Raw genomic sequence first — 18,164 nt, 5'->3', positions numbered from 1 at the left:
CAGGAGGGTAAGGTTTAGATACTTGAGTGTAGGAACCCCAGGTGTGCCCACAGACTCTGGAAGAACCCGAGTGCCACAGATCTCATTGGTAACACAGTGTATCCTCACACAACCCTGAGGTCTCATTCTGTAGTTTCCTGAGGTAAATTTGCTCTATAAGATGCAGAATGGAGAAGCTTGGTATTTACAAAAAGTAGTTTCTAAACCACATAAATGTTAACATAGGTAATTCATCACTAGTGTAAGCCTATCTTGGCTCAAAAGGCTAATCAAACAACAGAATAATGGCAGGACTGTTCCTTCACAAAGCAAACTGGAGCCACAGGATTCCTACTGAACTTTCTGATTGACTTAAACAGTGCTAGGATTTTCCCTGGGAGCTCAGTTCCACATTTTACTGACAATGACAATGTCAATGACAGTGATGTCATTTTGATTAGCAGCTGTTCCCGTGTGACATTGATGTGAGTTCAGTCGTGACACGAGCAGTGGAAGCTGCTTGCTCCCGCTTCAGTTACAAACCACCTTTGACTCTGGTTGAAACTAAACCTGGCTGCATGTAGCAACTCTCTGCTGCAGCAGGTGTGTGTGGCCAATCACTGCTCTCCAAAGGATTTTCCAGGAAAAAACAACAACTTGTTTTTTAACCTTCAAATTTTTTTTTTTTCTAAATTTAGGTCATCTGCTTTAGGTTATTTAGGGCATTGGCAAAGGCACAATGTTAGCATGTTTCGTAAAAGGCAAAATAAATGAAACCTTTTGAATAACAAGAATATCAGCATCATTTCATAGAGAAGTGAAAACTTAAAGGAAGCAGTGAGAATTTGGTCCTTTTAAGACTGAAAATATTTCCTGTTTACTCTTAAGAATGCTATTTAAGCATTGGTGATTATTTAGTGATGTTTATTTTTCACTTTGAACAGCTCCTGCCACCCATACTAGGAAAGAAATTAGAGCATTGCCTTCTGTGTTTAAAACTTAGAACTGGTTGATCAGCTCATGTAAATCAGCACATAGCACATCCAGAGGAATCAGAAGAGGAAGGACAGATTACTGATGCTGAACACCTAGTCCTAGATTTTTTAAACTTAAACTATGAGGAAAATACAGTAGATCAGATCTTGCTCCTATGTGTACTGACGTCAGGGGCACAAAACTTGATCCTAAATACCTTGTATTGGGTCATTAAACCTTAAAAGATTTTAATCATACATAGCGTTGCTAGGGTGTTTTGTAAATGAAATCACTGAAATATAAAGTGCACAGACTTTTTTTTTTCCTAACATTGATTTTGCACACTGTTAGGCACCTTTGTGTGGAACAAACACCTATTTTGTGGATCATGGGCTGACTGGGGTTTCCTCTCGGGCACCAGAAGTACAGGACTGCTGCCTCTGCTCTCTCCCCTGCTGGGGGAACGGCCAGCCGGGCACCGAATTCCCAAAGGAAAACTGTGCATGTCTCACCTCCGTCCCAAGAAAGCCAGACCCCGTGAGGGTGTTCTCCCCACAAGTCCGCTGCAATCCGCCCTGAGAATCCTCACGGAACCTGGGCCACCAGCCCGTCCCCCGGGCCATCCCCGCCGCCAGGACCCGCGGGCACCCGAGCTGGGACCGGGAGCGCCTCCGCTTTCGCCACGCTCCGAGACAGAATTTCCAGACTTTTGGGGCACAGAGGGACACCGGCAGCGCTGCGGTGGGGACGAGGCACGTGGCCATTCTTTCACGGAGCACCTCCCGCTCTCCCCAGCCGGCCTGAACCCACTGCCCACGAGGGGCTGAGGGGCGGCGGGGACTGCCTGGCGCTCACCCCGTGGTGTGAGGGGAACAGCCCGCCCCGAGCACCCCGCTGAGCGGGAAGGCGATCCCCTCCTCCCCGAGGAAAGTCTAACACTTTTTACTGATATTTTTCCATCGGGATTCTACACAGGACTGACCCCGGCCCTCCAGCCCGCCCCGCCGGGTCACGCGGGGTGACTCGGCCCCGCCGGAGGCACCGCCCCGGGCCGGGGTCGCGGCGTGAGGGGACGGAGGGGTTGTAGTGCGCCCTCCCATGTGACAGGGGGCGCTGTAGCCGGCGGGCGCGCAGGGCTCCGCCGCCGCCGCCATCTCCTCGCTGAGCTCATAAAGGTGTCGCGCAGGTTCCGCCCGGGCGCGTCATTCCGCCGCCCCGGGCCCGGTGCCGCTGCCGCCGCCGCTGCTTCCCCTGAGCCGCGGCCCCCGCCCGCTGCCCCCCTCGTGGGGCTGCCGGTCCGCGTCAGCGGCCACCCCCCTCCCGCACCGGCCCGCCGGCAGGCGCCGGTTGTGCCCTCCCCGCCCCTTCCTCCCCTGTCTTCCCCTCACCCCACCCCCCCGCCCGCCCGGCCCCTCTCCCGCCGGCCGAGCCCCCGGAGCGCCGCCGCCGCCGGGGTGTGAGCGGGGCCCGGCGCCGTGCCGGGCCGTCCCTCACCGGTGGGGCCATGGCCGCGAGCGCCAAGCGGAAGCAGGAGGAGAAGCACCTGAAGCTGCTGCGGGAGATGAGCAGCCTCCCGCCCAACCGCAAGTGCTTCGACTGCGACCAACGGGGCCCCACCTACACCGACATGACCGTGGGCAGCTTCGTGTGCACCTCCTGCTCCGGCATCCTGTGAGTGAGTGCGGGAGGGGACCGCCGGCTCCATCCCCCCGGCAGCGGTGACCTCCGCCCCCGGCCGCTGGGGCACGCGTCCGCAGGGCGGCGGCGGCCGGGCGGTGCAGCCCCGCCGCGGGTCTCGCAGCGCCGCCGCTCCCCCCGCGCTCGCCTCCCTGTTGCCGGCTTGGCCACGTCGGAGGGCAGCGGGCAGGGGGCTCTGCCGGGGAAGGGAGGGAGGCCGTCGGGAGGCATTCCCCTCGGATTTTCGCTGGAAATCCCCGTCGGAGCCCCCGGTGCGGAGGTGGCCGCCTCTGGCAGGGTGTGCGGCGCTGGCAGCCCCGCGGCCCGGAGATGGTCCTGGGGAGGCTTCTCCGGTTCTTAGGGGGAGCGCGCACGGGCAGCCCGAGCACCACTGCCCCACGGAAGTGTCGGAGGGGTGGTTAATTAAGCAAGTGTGCGATAATACTTGTGGAAAGGGAGGGGGCACGTGGCGTAGCAGTTCACTGTCATGATAGCCTTGAAGATGCGGGGGTACTAACCCTGTCGTGAATGCGTTTACAGATATTACTTAAACCACCAGCGTGGCTTTATGTGCATCGAGTTCTGCTTGGTGATAGTTTGTAAGACAACCCTTTAAGCTCTGTCTCAGTCTATAAACTCCAGGCCTAATGGTTTAAGAGACTTGATCAGAAAAATAGAAGCTGGATGGAGTTTTTTGACTTTACATCGACTATTTCCTACAAACTATATATATAAACCTGGGAAAGGGATTGGCTCTGATAAAGTGATTGCATTTTTCCTGTTCCTCATTCCTGTATGGGCCTTCCTACTACTCCTCCCTTTTCCACCCATCCTTCCCAGAGACAGTGTGCGTGCAACTAAGAGTTGGGGTCAGTCAGTTGTGAATTTCATCACATATCCATAATTTGGGAGAAAGACACTGCTGTCTTCAGTGCTGCTGTTTCCCTAGCTATATCTGTTTGCTTTTATATGATTCTGTAGCATTGTGCCAGTGGAATGGAGCAGAATCAGAGTAACCAAAGAAGTAATAAATAGTATGTCAGAGGATACAGATTGGTGTTTCTAAAAGGCATTCAGGAGCCTAAACTAATTTCTGTCCCCTTATTACCCCAAACAGCCCTTCCAAGTAAGGTCTTGTGTTTTAGAACAAAGTTGGTAATTATGTTGAAATGCAAAGCAAATATATTAGTTCTTTGCTGAATTTACATGGAACAAACTGCCTTTTATACTAATAGACAGCTAATTAGACTTGGAGTTCTTCTACTTTATGTAGGCTTCTGAACAGACTTGATGCAAATACAGAAAATACATTTAGGTTGTGAAGTTGAAAAGAGACTCTAGGTTTTCACACAAACATGCCACTCAATCAGCCAGCTCTGGCTATTGTTTGCTCTCTTAGCAAACTGTTATTTGTGCTGGCATGTGAAACTATTTTAAGCTACTGCACTGAGCTTATTTAATGGTTGCACATGTTCTTACTGGGTTAAACTGAAAGTGTGGTAAAGTTGCACCATGAAAGTGTTTGTCTTTATTTTTCAGGCTTCTTAACCTTAATAGACAAGTATATTGTGAATGCTGCTGAGATGCTTAGCGTGGGTTCAGAAGAGTCTGTTCCTTTTATCTGTTGGCTGGGAGGTAGGGACTACTAACATAGTCCAATTTACAGCAACCGAAAGGATGTACAGGCAGTGAAACAGCTCGTAAGCATGGGGACAGCTGCCACTTGGTGTTGGCCATCATTTGGATGTTACCATGCTTAAAGGAGGTAGGCTATCTGCAAAAACATGGTTAGTGTATTGGTATTCCAATGAAACACAAGTGGTTTTTTCATTCTAAATATGCAGTGTTTTTGTCTTGCAAAAAAGCAACTACAAACTACGTGTTTGGTTCTTACAGCTAGTAACACCTACACTTACAGCTGGAGTAAGTGACTATTAAGAGGACTTAGTTTCCCTCTAAAACAAATTTGGACTCCTTCTTTCATGTCAACTTGGAAAAACTTCCATAAGTTGTGTGTGCAGGATCATATGCATTGGTTAACACCTTATGACCTAGCCAGTGGCATGTTTATTTGTTAGTGATGAGACTTGGTGTAGGTCATGTCTGTTTCATAACTAGAAACTTATTTTTAACACTTCCATCAGAACAGTTCTTCAAACAACTTGTTTATTTCCAAGTGCTTTTCACTGTAGAATTTCATGGTGTAGGGAAACGACTTGGGAACAGACAACATAATGGCAAATATAAAAGTACTGCTGCTTTTGTAGTTCTTAATGGCTGTTTGTGTTCTGCCTCACAGTACTTGCTTTACTGTAAGGTTTTAATAATCTTAGTACTTTATCTTGTTTATATGCTATGTGAATGACTTACATTGCTTCTTGTTTTAATTATTTTTTTTCTAATCTGGTACAGGAAGTATTCTTGAAGTCAAGTAGACCAGTTTTTTCAAGTATGAAGTGCTCAATGCAAGATTAAAATACTAGATTATTTTAGATTAAAAGAGATTAAAAGGTCTCTTTCAGAAAGGCTTCTCAATTAACTAAAAGTGGTTGCTAACATCAGTATCATCTTAAATAAGCATGTTATTCTAGGTACAGTTAACTCCAAGCTCTTTAAAACTGTAGCATAACTTTTCTACTAGTTTTCTGAAGTGTTTGTTCATTGTCCTGGCAAGGACTGTCTAGTCACATCCAAAATCTTAATTCTGGATCCATCCTGAATTTCCTTGAAGGATTTCATGTATATCAAAAGAGTGATGCTATGTATTACTAGATTTAGCTTTAAAAACCTACTATTCTCTCTACTGATTCCCAAAATAGTATGTCTAGCTTTTTCATATGCTGATAAAAAGAGTGACAGAACTAGTGGCTTTGCTAAAAAGATCTCTTTCTGACTTAATGTTGAAGGTGAGTCTTGTCAAGTCAGAAGTGTGGATGACAGGAGGTTTTTGCCATAGTACCTGGGGTTTAAGTGACTGGGTCAGATCAGGCTTACCAGAGCAAAAGTTCTGCTGTGCAAAATGGTGCATGCAGGAGAAAGTTCATGCACAGTGGTGTGAATTTGCTTCCTCTTAAAATAGTTCCACTTGTCCCCTGTGTTTAAATTCTTTGTGTGGGCAAAAAAGTGTGCTAGCATCACACAAGGTAACTCAAGTTTTTGGTGTTGTACAAGAATCTAGGATATCTGGAATTATACACAATTTCTTCCCTGAGAGTGGGAGGAGGTGCTCTGGAGGAGCAGTGTGCTCAGGTCAAGATTACAGTCATACACCACGGGAAGATTTCTCTTTATTACAGCAAACCTGCATCTTGGGAAATGTTGGCAGGGAGATTATTTTGGTTTGACAGAAGTCCTTTGATTCAAAGGATTGTGTTGGTAGCCATGACTATTGTTTTCCTGGATGCTCCCATGTGGCCTGCTGACAGTGACATCCTTCCCTTTGTCTTATCAAATGCTTCTCTGCCTTGTATCTCAGCTGTCTGTGCATCTCTGCTTTCAAGTACTTCTGTAGCACTCGCAGTCAGCCCGCTCCCAACTTTGATAAAAAGAACATGTTTTTCAGTTCACCGACAGAAAATATCCCTGTTTAACAGTCTGCTTGCACATGTGTTGTGTTATATAATTTTTTTATTTAATCTTGGCTCTTTTTTGTATCTGCTGATGTGATAATTAAGGTACTCCTATCCTTTCTCTCACTGCTCTCTTAACTCCTTCCCAACTTATTTAGGAAGTCTCTTGTTCAGCAACAAGGAATGTTTAGATTATAATAGGTACTTTGAGAAATTCTAAAGCCCTTTTATGCTAATTTTTTACAACTGTTGGCCTTCTTCTGGCTACTTTAATGCTCCTAGTTGAAATTTTAAATTAAAAAATGTCATGGTTAGGGGACTTCTGAATCAGCCAGATAGAAGTATTTGATGGCTGATAGAATAGTAACAAGCAGTAACATCTCTGTGCAGTGGTGATAAGTTATTTTTCTTTCCCTAGAATAAGTTTAGCAGAAATTAAAAAAGTCTAAATAAACAGCACTAGAGTGAAGGTGATTGAGTTAGCATGACTTTTCAGTCCTTTTTTTCCTTTGGAACATGTTTGGAAAATGACTCTATGTGTTCTGGGCCTCTATGTATGTGTAAATATATCTTTTTAAGGATATTTTCTGTGTTACTATATTTCTTGTTTTCAGTTGCAAGGCAGGAGAGCAAAGGAAATGTGTCTATACCACATTGAACACTGGGCAGTTCAGAAAGAATGTTTGGTTATTTTTTAAGAAACAACTGAAATTAACCTTAACTCTGCTTCAAAATGTGTGTATGAGTCGTCTGCTATTAAAAATAAATGAGCTTGTGAGATGGCGGAGGGTCTCCAGGGAGGTCTACAAGTATCAGGAATGGCCAGTGCTGCTTATATTCCTTTTTGCTAATTACAGTAGCACAGAAATAATAATGAATGCCGTCACACTGGGTTTTCTGGTGCTTGTTTTCTGGACATCTGGGTGTGTGGGGTGCTCTATGATGGCTTGGTGTTTGACTTGCCTCATTAACTGCCTGCATTTTAGGGGATCAGATTTTCCTGGCTTAGGTTTGAGATGGTGTTAAAATCAGGGGACATGAGCAGCGTTGAGCAGCCGTCTGCCCACCATGCCTTCCACGAAAGGGACCCTCTGTTCTGCCAGAGCTCACTCTTCACATTTTTCTCCCCTCCCAGCCCTAGCCTTTGCAGTTGGCTGCTCTGCCAACAATCACAAGTTCAACTATAATTTGCCGCTAAATTATGTTAGAAACAAATATCCACTGCTTGTTGACTGTGTTTTGAATGTTTAATGTTTCAACTGCCAGACTGCAGAATCCTGTGTCAGTGGCCTTAAAGCTTCCTTTGTTTGTGAGAGCACCAGTTTAACAATGCCCTCTGGAGAACAGAGGTCTCATGTTCTCTGAAGCTGCCCCTACGCTGAGCTGTGACTCAGTGAGGGTCAGTGGAGGAGACTCTCCGGGCTGGAATCTCTGGTCACAGTGCTCTTCCACAGAAATAATCGTTGCTGAGCGTGAAGAAGTTGGCAGTGATGAGTGGGATCTCTGTGTGGGATGTTCTAGCTCTGGTGTGCTGGATAAGTGCAGATGGCAGAATTGTCTTACTCTGTCATCCTTCCCCAGGGCCTCTTGGGAGGAGAGAGCTGCAGTCTGGTGTAAGTGCTGAGGTGGCATTTGATTGCTGCCTTCCCCAGGAGCTCTGTTGTAAGGAAGGGAGTAACTGGTACTGCTGCACAGGGGCAGGTTGCAAATACTTGTTCAGGGTCAATTTAAATTTAGGCATGGATAATTTGCACTAAGGGACTGTAATCCATTCTGTCCCCTGTTAAATAGGGAGTACTGTAAAGCATTAGAATTGTGTGAAACACTTGTCAAATCCAAGGAAAGAAACATTTTTCCTATGAAAAAGGAGATTTGTTGATTCCTCATAAGGGACAGCTTATTGGCTGTCTACCAATAAGCTTCCCCCATATGTAGATGAGGTGTTTGTGAATCATTTGGGTCATTAAATAGTCTCTGTAAGGTAAGGAAGGGTTGGTCCTTGAATCCTGTTTCAAAAATTGCACAACTGCTCTGTTTTAGGGAAATTCCAGGCAATTCATGGATGTTAGTTAGAAATCATAAAAAAATAGTTTGTTGTTCTAATGGTAGAATCAGAGTCATTTATCTAAGGAAGATAATGCTTGGGCTGTGTTTGTGTGCAGCTTCTTGTCTTGAATTCCTTCTTTTGCGCTGACATCTTAGGCTGCTTTAGCATAAGAGGAAGCTTTACATAGGTTCCCTGCATCCTTTGCTATATTCAATGGACATAAATACTTGAATGTACAGTATTGCAGCTTTATAATTTACTTTAGATTATGGCTGTTAAAGTTTTGTTCAGAATTTCCAATACTTCTGGACCGCTGGACGTGGTGCTGTGCTCTTTTTCATCCTGACAGACATCTGACACCTCTGTGTGGTGATCTGATCTTTAGAGGGGATGTCTTCCTTCTTTTAGCAGGATGGTGCAAGAGAAATGTGAATTCCTCTTATCCCATGTGGATATAGTGTGTATACCAGGAAACCTTATATGTCTGAACTCTTCACTGGAGAGAGAGGCATGGAGGAAGTCTCTGGTGAGATTTAACAAAATCTTATCTAGGCCTCAACCACATTTAATATTGCTGCTTAATAGAGCTGAAGATACTGAAGATGTCAGTGTTTGCTGCTGTAAATGCTCTAAAGAGCCCTGGTTAGATCAGTGTAGAGTAGGTAAATCTTAAAGAACTTGTGCAGTGCCTTGAAATTGCAAACACAGGTACAACAGAGCACTTAAACTGTACTTAACTGCAAGAAGGAATTTCCAGCAGGAGTTAGTGGGAAAGCTGAGATATACTGCCTGTGCTGAGAAACATGTGAATGTGTTAGTGAATAGCTCTGGCTTTTAAATACCCATTAAATAGTTTACAACAACCTAACTGTGCTGCTATTGTAATTACTAGGAGGAGAGTAAATTGAACAGACTAAGGCAGACAGAACTGCTTTTATACTTACTGTAAAAGCAAGGGACAGTAATTGTCATATAACGTTTGATGGAGCAGATAGATCTTTGTTAAGTGCCAAGGGGATGCCAACTTTGTTTCTATGCTGTCACTCAATATGTGATGCTACAAGTGCCATTTAGTGAAATGTAATTACTTGCATGCACAGACTGAGAAGGTGTTTCTTTTAAAAGCCAAAAATAAGCAAAACCTAATCCTAGCACCAGCTCTGAAACAATGAATTTTAACTACATAGAACTCTTACAGGTTTCTTTTAAATTACATCATCTTAAAATGAGTACTTATTTTAATAAAACCCTCAGATATTATAGTATTTTAAAAAATGTAATTTATTTGTGATATAGACAATACAGCTAGATGAAAGATGTTAAATTTGTAACTTTAATTTACCAAGAAATTTAAATATTTTGAGGGAAGATAGTTTAATCAGGTATCGTAAAACTTCTCTCACCAGCTTCAGTGAAACTTCTACCTTGTCAAGGTGCTGAACTGTGGAGTCGAATGTCAGCTGCTCTGATTTCAAAAGTTTGCTGAAGCAAATGGTATTCTGTAAAACAAAATTTCATATGCCTCTAGGTTTGGAAATGACTTCTACTTTTAAGGTATTCAAAATGACTACATTTCTTAGCAAAATACAATTAATTGTTTATCCAAGTGTTTCAAACACTGATTTTCTCAAATTTGTTTTCTCATGAAACTTACGCTAAAATGTTACTGCTTAGTGTTCTAACCCATATTCAACTTTTGATTAAAAATGTGGAGTTCTTTTAACACAGGATCAGAATTGTCTTACAGGTACACTTGAATTTAGGTGTGAAGGTGAATTTCCAAGCTAAATGCACGACAGTATTTTTCCCATTAGACTTATTTGGAGAACATGAAGTGCTAAAATTTTTCTGCCAAAGTTGAATTTAATGTTAATATTCAGAATATCAGATTTTTGTCATAGACTGTTCTGATGTATAACAATTTAATTTATAGCTAATGTTCTTGGGATAATCACAGAGTTTAAAGAAATCTACTGGCTGTTCTAAATTAGATGTCAGGGTTGGTTTTTTTTTTCCTTTTTCTTAAAAGCAATCTGAACCAAATTTAGAATGAAAAGTGTAGGGACAAATACAAGCAATACAATTGATTTTCTTAGCGATTTGTTAGCCCCTTGTTGCATCCCTGGAAAGCTTTTTCTGTGCTTTGGTATCTCATGGTTAATGTATATGAATTGTTTTTTAAGATAGTACTTCAGAAATCCAGGCCTGATTAACCTGAGCATTAAACTGGCCCCTGGTATTGCCTGGATGAGTGTCTCCAGTGCTTGGCACGTGTGGGATGGGATGTTCTTGCATCCACTGGGCAAAGCACAGCTTGGCTTTCACTGGAAGCAGTTGTGGGCAAAAGCAGTAGCTAGCATGTGTTTAAAGGAGGAGTTGGAGAAGAAAGCAAGCTTTTTCTTACCCTTGTGCTGTTGCTCAGCATGTTTTCTCTCTGTGCTCGCGGGCTGTGACTGAGCTGGGTTTGACAGTGTCAGGCTGTGGCAGCACAAATGCCTGGTGTGCTGCTGGCCCTGCTGCAGCAGCCTGGCATGGATGTGAGAGTGCTGCCAATCTGGGTTTCCGGCAGAGCTGCTCACGTTTGAGCTGTGGCATTAGCAATGGTGTCTCATGTGAGAGCACACTAAAACCAGTGTCTTTTTGCTTTTGTTCTGGTTACTTCTGTAGTGTTCAGGCAGAGGAGTAAGCCCCTGTGAGTTCTCAGGGGCAAAAAGTAAACTTTAAAAGTATGCTGTGAGGAAACAGGAAATGTAGGTTAAAGAAGAGAAAAATACTGAGCTGGGCAGTTTAGCTTGAGGAAACCTAGTTACTGTGAAGAAGTGGTAATAAGAGATCAAAGTATGGAAAGAGTTGGAGGAAAAGGAAACTACAACCAAGTAACCCAAGAGTGAGAGACGAAAGGTAGAGGCAAGGGTGAAGCAGATTAGGATTTTATAAAAAAGTCGAATTTTGTTTTCTTAAATTGGCATGGAAAGTGCCTGAGTGACTTTGCATGAGCCATTGTGAATATTGGTCTCCCCTGAAGTTCTGTTACTCAGCTTTGTATACTGTTACTTGAGAAGAGCTTATACAGCCTTAAGTTGTATTGCAGTACCAAGAATGAGTGTGCTTTACAGAGATGGCTCCTGATTTTAAAACTGACTTCTAGGTCTAGTGTTAAACGTGATTGTATGATGACAAATTTCCCAAGTGCTGAACACCTCTTTCTTCTTTCAGGCGGGGCTTGAATCCACCCCACAGAGTGAAGTCGATTTCAATGACTACGTTCACACAACAGGAAATAGAATTTCTGCAGAAACATGGAAATGAAGTAAGTGCTATTTGGAAAATAAAGTGGGTTTGGCACTTTAGTATTAAAGTTGAAAACATTACTTAAAGAAAACTTAGGGGTTTTTGTTTGGGTTTTTTTTTGGCAAAAGCTAGGCAGAAGTTTCTTGAAGCCAACATCATTTGAACTGAGGCTTCTGAAGAACTTGTTTCATTGGGTAGCTGATCATCATAATGTTATTGCCCAACCCAGACAATCCAGATTCACATGATCAGTATTTATGAATTGGGTTTTCTTTTGATTTTGCATAAGGCAATATGCAGCCACCTTTTTTTTTTCCTGTAAGCTCAGAACTTGAAACTGACTGCAGCAGTATTTCCTGAAAGAGTGTACTGTGCCAAAAATAAATACAAAAGTACAGCTTGTAGCTGTATTTCTTCACAGTTGGTGTCAGAAAGTCTCCTAGTAGTTTTAATACTTAATAAAACAATAATAAAGAATTAATTTATAATTAATAATAAATAATTTAAATACTTAATAAAAGTATATCCATATACTTGCATATGTGTGTTAAAGTCTATCCATATTGAATGTTCTTGGACAGAAGGAAAGGGAGAAATTGTTATCTAGTGAGTAGTTTGTGGCAGCTTTGAAGGGGACAAGTTCTAGCATACTGACTTTTTGGTCCTTTTAATAGAAGAAAAAATCTGAGGTAAATGTTGGATTGACTCTGTGGGAATACATGGAGGTGTTGAGCCCTGGATGTGGCTATTGCTGACTTCAGTTTGAGGGTGAAGTTTGTGTTTTAATAACATGCTGTAGCCTTGAGGATTTTAGAGGCAGATTTTGCCTCTGTTCAAACTAGATAAGGTTCTGCTTCACATTGATTGCATCTGTACCCTGTTTAGTAGAACTATTGATTGTAGGCTAGAGTGTGTTTTATTAGTGTGCTTTTGTGAAGCTTTGTGAGGATAAATCCCATCATTCAGTAAAATGCTGATACTTAACTTTCTTAAAGTTGGTCCATTCATAACTGTCAGGTTGAAGAATGAAAACAGAAGTAGTAATTTCTTTTTCTGCCCTGGTAAACGTGTTATTTGTTGAAATGACTGTTAGTGGCTGATTCCTTTAGACAGAGCTAGAACAAGGCCTGAACTCTCCCAGACTTTATAAAATACTCTTGATGGCTTGGTTGGGCTTTTTAAAACTGTAGAGCATTGCATATGTGTGTGTATATGTATAGAGCGTATATTAGTCAGTATTACTGACTTTTTGCATAAGGAAATTTAATAAAAAATCATCTGTGGATTCCCATAGAGTGTGTTGGAGGCTCTTTCCACAAGATTAGATTGTAAACTTCAGCGTTGCTTAAGCTTCACAAAGTGTAAAGGATAACATGTGTTTGTAGCTCCCTCTCTGTATTTGTTTTAATTTCATTTCTTACTAAACTTGCTATGTCTAGAGATTGCTATGAGTTTGTTTTCACTGATCTGGAACCTTAAGTGATCCCTTCTCAACTGATTAGTGTGGCTGTTCTTCTCATAGCCATGACTAGTCTGCTAATCCTAATGATTTAGTTGATACATAGTTTATTATTGACATAACAAAAAATCACAGACCTCTGCAGTGCTACTCTGTTTTAAAAGCAGAGGTCTTTGCACTTGTAGTACTCGAATTAAAGAATTGTAATTATTTAAATGAGCTGCCTCCTAAATGAAGATGTCCTTCTGAGTTTAGTTTTAGGTTGTTGATTATTGCTTTAATTCTTAAGTAAAGCTGAATAGACACACTGTAAGTGCCGATGGTACATTTTTAGGAGTGCTCAAATATTGAACAGAAATGATTATTGTTTTAAACACCCTCAGAAGTTTAAAACCTAGTTAAACATGTTGTTGTGCTTTATGTTGCAGTAGTTAAATAGGCATTTTGCTTTCTCTTGTTAGTATTTGGACTTTGGAATACTTATCTGCAGATAATGTATTGGACAGAGGAAATTCCTGTGACAAAAACTCACCATTTTTCTGCTTAGCTTACTGTTCAGTGTAGGAGGCTTTTGGAAGAAAGGAAATTGCCTGAAATAAGACTTTTCGAACATGGAATTGTCCAATGTTGTAATATCAACAGTTATAACAATTTTACAGTGATACCTTTAAAAAGAAGCTCAACTTTTTTGGCAATCTATCATGTTTAACTTCCATTTTTCTGTAACTTCTAAAATACTTTCATTCCAACTTTCTTGTTCTAGTCTTTCTCCAGCATAGTGGCCAAGGCCTCTGTGATAACCTTGCTTGCTTCCAGATGAGTAGGTCATGGCTGTACAATAGGGATCTTGTTCTGAGTACAAAGTAAAATAGCAAGAAAACTTCCATAAGATAAAGTAGTTAAGGTGCTGAGTTGTTCTTAAAGGCAGTAATTTTCCACTCTCATTTAAAGGGTATTTATAAGGTCAGTGTATTGTATGAGGTTGAAGTCTTCTAAAACAACCCAACCACCCAAACTAAACAAAGACCCCAAAATACTTAATAATATTCTAAATACCAACTTTTCCTCAGTTGTTGTAAATGACCCTCTTTGTGGCGCACATGGGTGAGACATTCAGTTACTGAAAGGCTTCTGCAAAGCAGCTGCTTCAGGGAGAGATTATTCAGAGCAGCTCTTCCTTAGATGAGGCACCATCTTCTTCCCCATACATGCACATTCTAAGAAATTTCTGGCACAGGTAGCTTGAAAATTATTTTTAATGAGTATTTACTGCTTCAAACAAAGTTTTAAATCCTTATACTGTATTAGAAGACACCTATATTTTGGTGTTACTTACTCATCTGGAGGTATAAACAGCTGACCAGTCTCCAGTTTTGCTTACGTTGGGATTAGGTCACTGTAGCAGGAATGGAGGGATCTTCCAGCTGACATTCCTGAAGTGCCTTCTGAAGTCCTTTTGAAGGATAAAGGCAGTTCTGACTCACTGGGTAGGGTTTTTCATCTCCTTGCTGTCTTCATGAAGAGCCGTGTGACATATTTTCACATTTTCTTGTTAGGAATAACAAGGAGAGAGTGAAATGGAGATGTCTGTTTGAATACTCATCCTCAAATGATGCTAGTGCTGATTTGGCCTCTGATTCAGTTGTGCAGTGGTAGTAGGAAGTGAACTCGCTGTTTGAAGAAAGTGGAGGTGGTGCTAATCTCCTGTTGCCATTATAGCTGTGAATATTTATTCAGAAACTTTTCTCCTAAGATGAAGAATAGTATTATGAGGCAAACCAGTCACAGAGTTAATTTTTCACCTACTCTTTTGAAAGATGACAGGTATTTTGTAACCTTTCCAGATAACCCATTCTAATATGCATGTGGTTGAAGAAAAATATCTTGATCATGTTGGATTTAGAAAATCTCTGTTGCTCTGGGGCAAAGACCGTGTTTACCTGAGCTAATGAGTAGAATACATGAAGGTATGGTCAGCTGCTTGCAGTTATTTTAATAGTGATGAATTTTGGTGCCAATTTTCCTGACTCCCAATAGCACCTGTGCAAGTCCCTGTTTCCTGCACTCTTGCAGAACTGGCAGCAGTCTGAGCCTGATTCAGAGCTGGTGTTAGGCCAGACCAGAATGCTTCCCTAGAATCTCCTTTAGTGTGGAATGTGGCCTGGACACCCTGGAGTGAAAGGAGCAGTCCTAAGCTGGAGCTGATGAGTGCTGACAGCACGAGCTGTGCAGTCAGGTGTCCTTGGAGTACATTGCTGGTTCTGCTAATACGATACACAGATCCATGAGCGGACTGTGTGGAGAACAATGTCTGTTAGCTGGATTTACTGGCTTCACTCTGCTTATGAAACCACTATAACTTCTGGACCCAAACTGCCTTTGAAATCAGTACTCTGGCGGTATAAAATTCTGTTAACCTACAGAGATTAATGAATAATATTGACATCAGAAGTGCAGGATTACTAAACAAAGCTATAACTTGCTTACATAAAGAAACTATTTCCAAATCTTTCTTCCTGTAGGGTGTTATGTTTTGGAACATAGTTTTGTTGTGTGGTAATGTGCAGTTCTTTGCACTGCCAGCATTATATTTGGTGCATAACTGAGGATATTTTATTGGCAGGGATGGGGAGAAGAAGAAATCTAATTTGGCATTTACCAGCCTCCTGAAAGGTATTATCTTGTTAGAGCTTTTTAAACTAGACTGACACATGTAATCTTCCTATGCAGTGGTATGTCTGGGTCTCCAGAGGTGTTGTAGGTTAAGTAGTGTGCTTTTTCCTAGGTTGAAGTGCAGCTCCTATCAACACAAGGATGTGTCCAGTGAGAGCTTTTCCTTGCCTTGCTGCCTTCACCACGTACAAGAGCAGGAGGCTTAATGAGCAAGAACTTAACTTTGCTGGCTGGATTTTTATTCTTCCTGACTAGCACAACTGTACTAACCGGAGTTTCTGAAGTGTGGTGGCTCAATGTGTTGTGTAAGCAGAAGGCCTTTGTCTCTCCCATACCCGCCTTTCCCCACACACTGGAGATCTCTATCAGTGAAATAGTTATAACATGGCAAAGCTTTGCTTGGTAGTTGAAATACATAGCACTGGAATAGAAAAAACTGAAGTCTCAGATTCTCAGTGTTTCTGCAAAATTTAGTGGATAGTGCTGATTCTTTTCTTAATTAACAGTTTTTTAGTAGGCCTGTTCTTTCCTACTTGCCCAACTCTAAAAGCACACAGGAAAAAGCCCCAAAACATGTGAACAAATATAAAGCAAAACAAAAGCTAAACTTTTGTGGAAAACAGGTACATGTATTTTCCTTTTAGTCTTTTGAGCCCTTCTTGGAACTCCTGAAGGCATGAAATGTTACTGGAGGCTGGGTTTTAAACCAGAAACCTTTCTGATTAACTTTGTGCTGTGCCAGATGTGCACTGAATGGGATGTGTTCTTTGTTGCTTTCTGTCAAAGCTGAAAACAAAGGTAATTTCTCAAAGTGTAGGACTAGAAATGTATATAAGGTATGGAAAACCAAATGTATGGTAAATATAATTACTCTGGGAGAAACAGTTCTCCCTCAGATGGAGTAGCTATGGAGTGCAGATTCAGGGAAACCAATGGTATGAAGAGAAATATAGGTAAAGGCTTTATTATAACATACAATATGCACTTGGCCCAATTTCTCCTTTCAATATATTTAAGTTACGGAAACTCACAGTTTTTGCCTTGCTACCTCCTGGGTTTTTATCTAGGTCAGGGTGAGTAGGTTGATGCTGGTTGTGATTTTCTTTGCCTCTTTACTTCATGCTGTACTTGCTGATCTAATTCTGAGCGTCCCAGTATCTGGTTGCCAAGTGTCTAATGACATCCCTTGCAGGACTGCAGCTTGTTGGCATAGGACAGGTACTATCCTTCCCAAAGCAGTTGCAAAGGGATTCTCATGAACTTTTTAAGTCCACGAAGACAACTGCTGAATCTTCATATCTACCTATTGTTATCTGACAAGGTAAAACTTTGCTTTGTCTTGATTTTTGCAGCCCCCCAGAGTGTAGTAGGGGCAAAACTTCAAAATACTACTTCTGTCAAGCGTTCAACAAAAGTAGACTTTCAAATGCTGCGTACGCTTAGTCATTCTGACTTCAGTGCTCTCCTTTTTTTTCCCCCTGCTCTTTTGGTGAACCAGTGGGACATGGACTAATTATACTTTTCAGGGACAGTGGACAATGATTGTGGATTGTTGGATATGTTCCACTGTTTCTAGGGGCTTCCACATAACTTGAATGTTTACTCTTGGCTCCAGCTTGTCAGGCTCTTCTCTAAGCAGAGCATTTTGTTTGATAGAGCTGTGGTTATCAAAAGGAGGAGTAAAGCAATGCTTTCAGCAAATAAACCGAGCTTTTGAGCACAGGCTGATTGGTGCTGCTGTTGCAGAAAGAACAATATTAATATTAAATGGCTGAACCAGAGTATTCCCAAGGAGATGGTGCAATGTAGAAGGATTTCAGAAAGTCATAGAATTTTTAGGCCCAATACCTTAATAGTAGTGTTGTGTAATTGTGTGGTGAGTTGGGATGATGGTTCATGTATTATCTGTAAAAGCAAAGGAATGAGTAATTCTGTTAAAATGGGGCTGAAGATGTGTCATACAACTTCAGCAGTAGCATTTTCTGAATGAGCTCTGCAAGTGTGATTTATATATGGAGCTGTTAGAGGGGTGGTTTGAAATACATGCTTCTTGGGATATCAAATTCAAATTTCTCAAAACATATGTTTTCAAAATTACCTAAAATTGAGAACAATTACTTCCTTGGATTTTTTTTCAGATAGTGAATTTGTATTAAGAAGAAAACTGTGTTTAGTAGAGTAACTGCTTGCTTAAGGCTTGGGTTTGTGCGGGTTTACATTTCCTTTAATGCCTTTTTGCAGTTTCTCCCTGCTCCCATGTCCTGCAAGTAATGCCCTGCAAGAGTCAGCACATGCTGTGGATAGCTGTGCTGTGTAACTGTGGGAGTAACTGTGCTGTTCAGGTGTCCTGCCTGGGCAGCTCTTGGGCCAGACAGAACATAGCACTGAAGCTTATGATGAAGTGTTGGCAGCTAAAGTTGCCAGTCTGATCTTTCTATAGTTGTGCTGTTTTTTTATTGTTGTTGTAATGAATCTTTTGGTACCTGTCCAATTC

The 18,164-nt window shown here is 42.0% G+C and overlaps 1 protein-coding gene across 6 annotated transcripts in view; it reads left to right on the top strand.

The window, feature by feature from the left end:
• Positions 1-2,124: 2,124 nt before the first annotated feature.
• Positions 2,125-18,164, top strand: part of AGFG1 (ArfGAP with FG repeats 1) — a 36,037-nt gene continuing 19,997 nt past the window's right edge. For 5 of the 6 annotated variants that reach the window (XM_030954128.1, XM_030954127.1, XM_030954125.1 and 2 more), the window contains exons 1-2: positions 2,125-2,625; positions 11,464-11,557. In XM_030954128.1, coding sequence (XP_030809988.1) covers positions 2,459-2,625; positions 11,464-11,557 — 261 coding nt within the window. In that variant the 5' untranslated portion in view covers positions 2,125-2,458. Of the gene's footprint in view, positions 2,630-11,463; positions 11,558-18,164 lie in introns of all 6 variants that reach the window. The other variant, XM_030954126.1, reaches the window with a different exon arrangement.

This window comes from Camarhynchus parvulus, chromosome 9, assembly GCF_901933205.1.
Source record: "Camarhynchus parvulus chromosome 9, STF_HiC, whole genome shotgun sequence".
Classification (NCBI taxonomy): Eukaryota; Metazoa; Chordata; class Aves; order Passeriformes; family Thraupidae; genus Camarhynchus; species Camarhynchus parvulus.
This window is presented reverse-complemented; position numbering and strand designations above follow the sequence as displayed.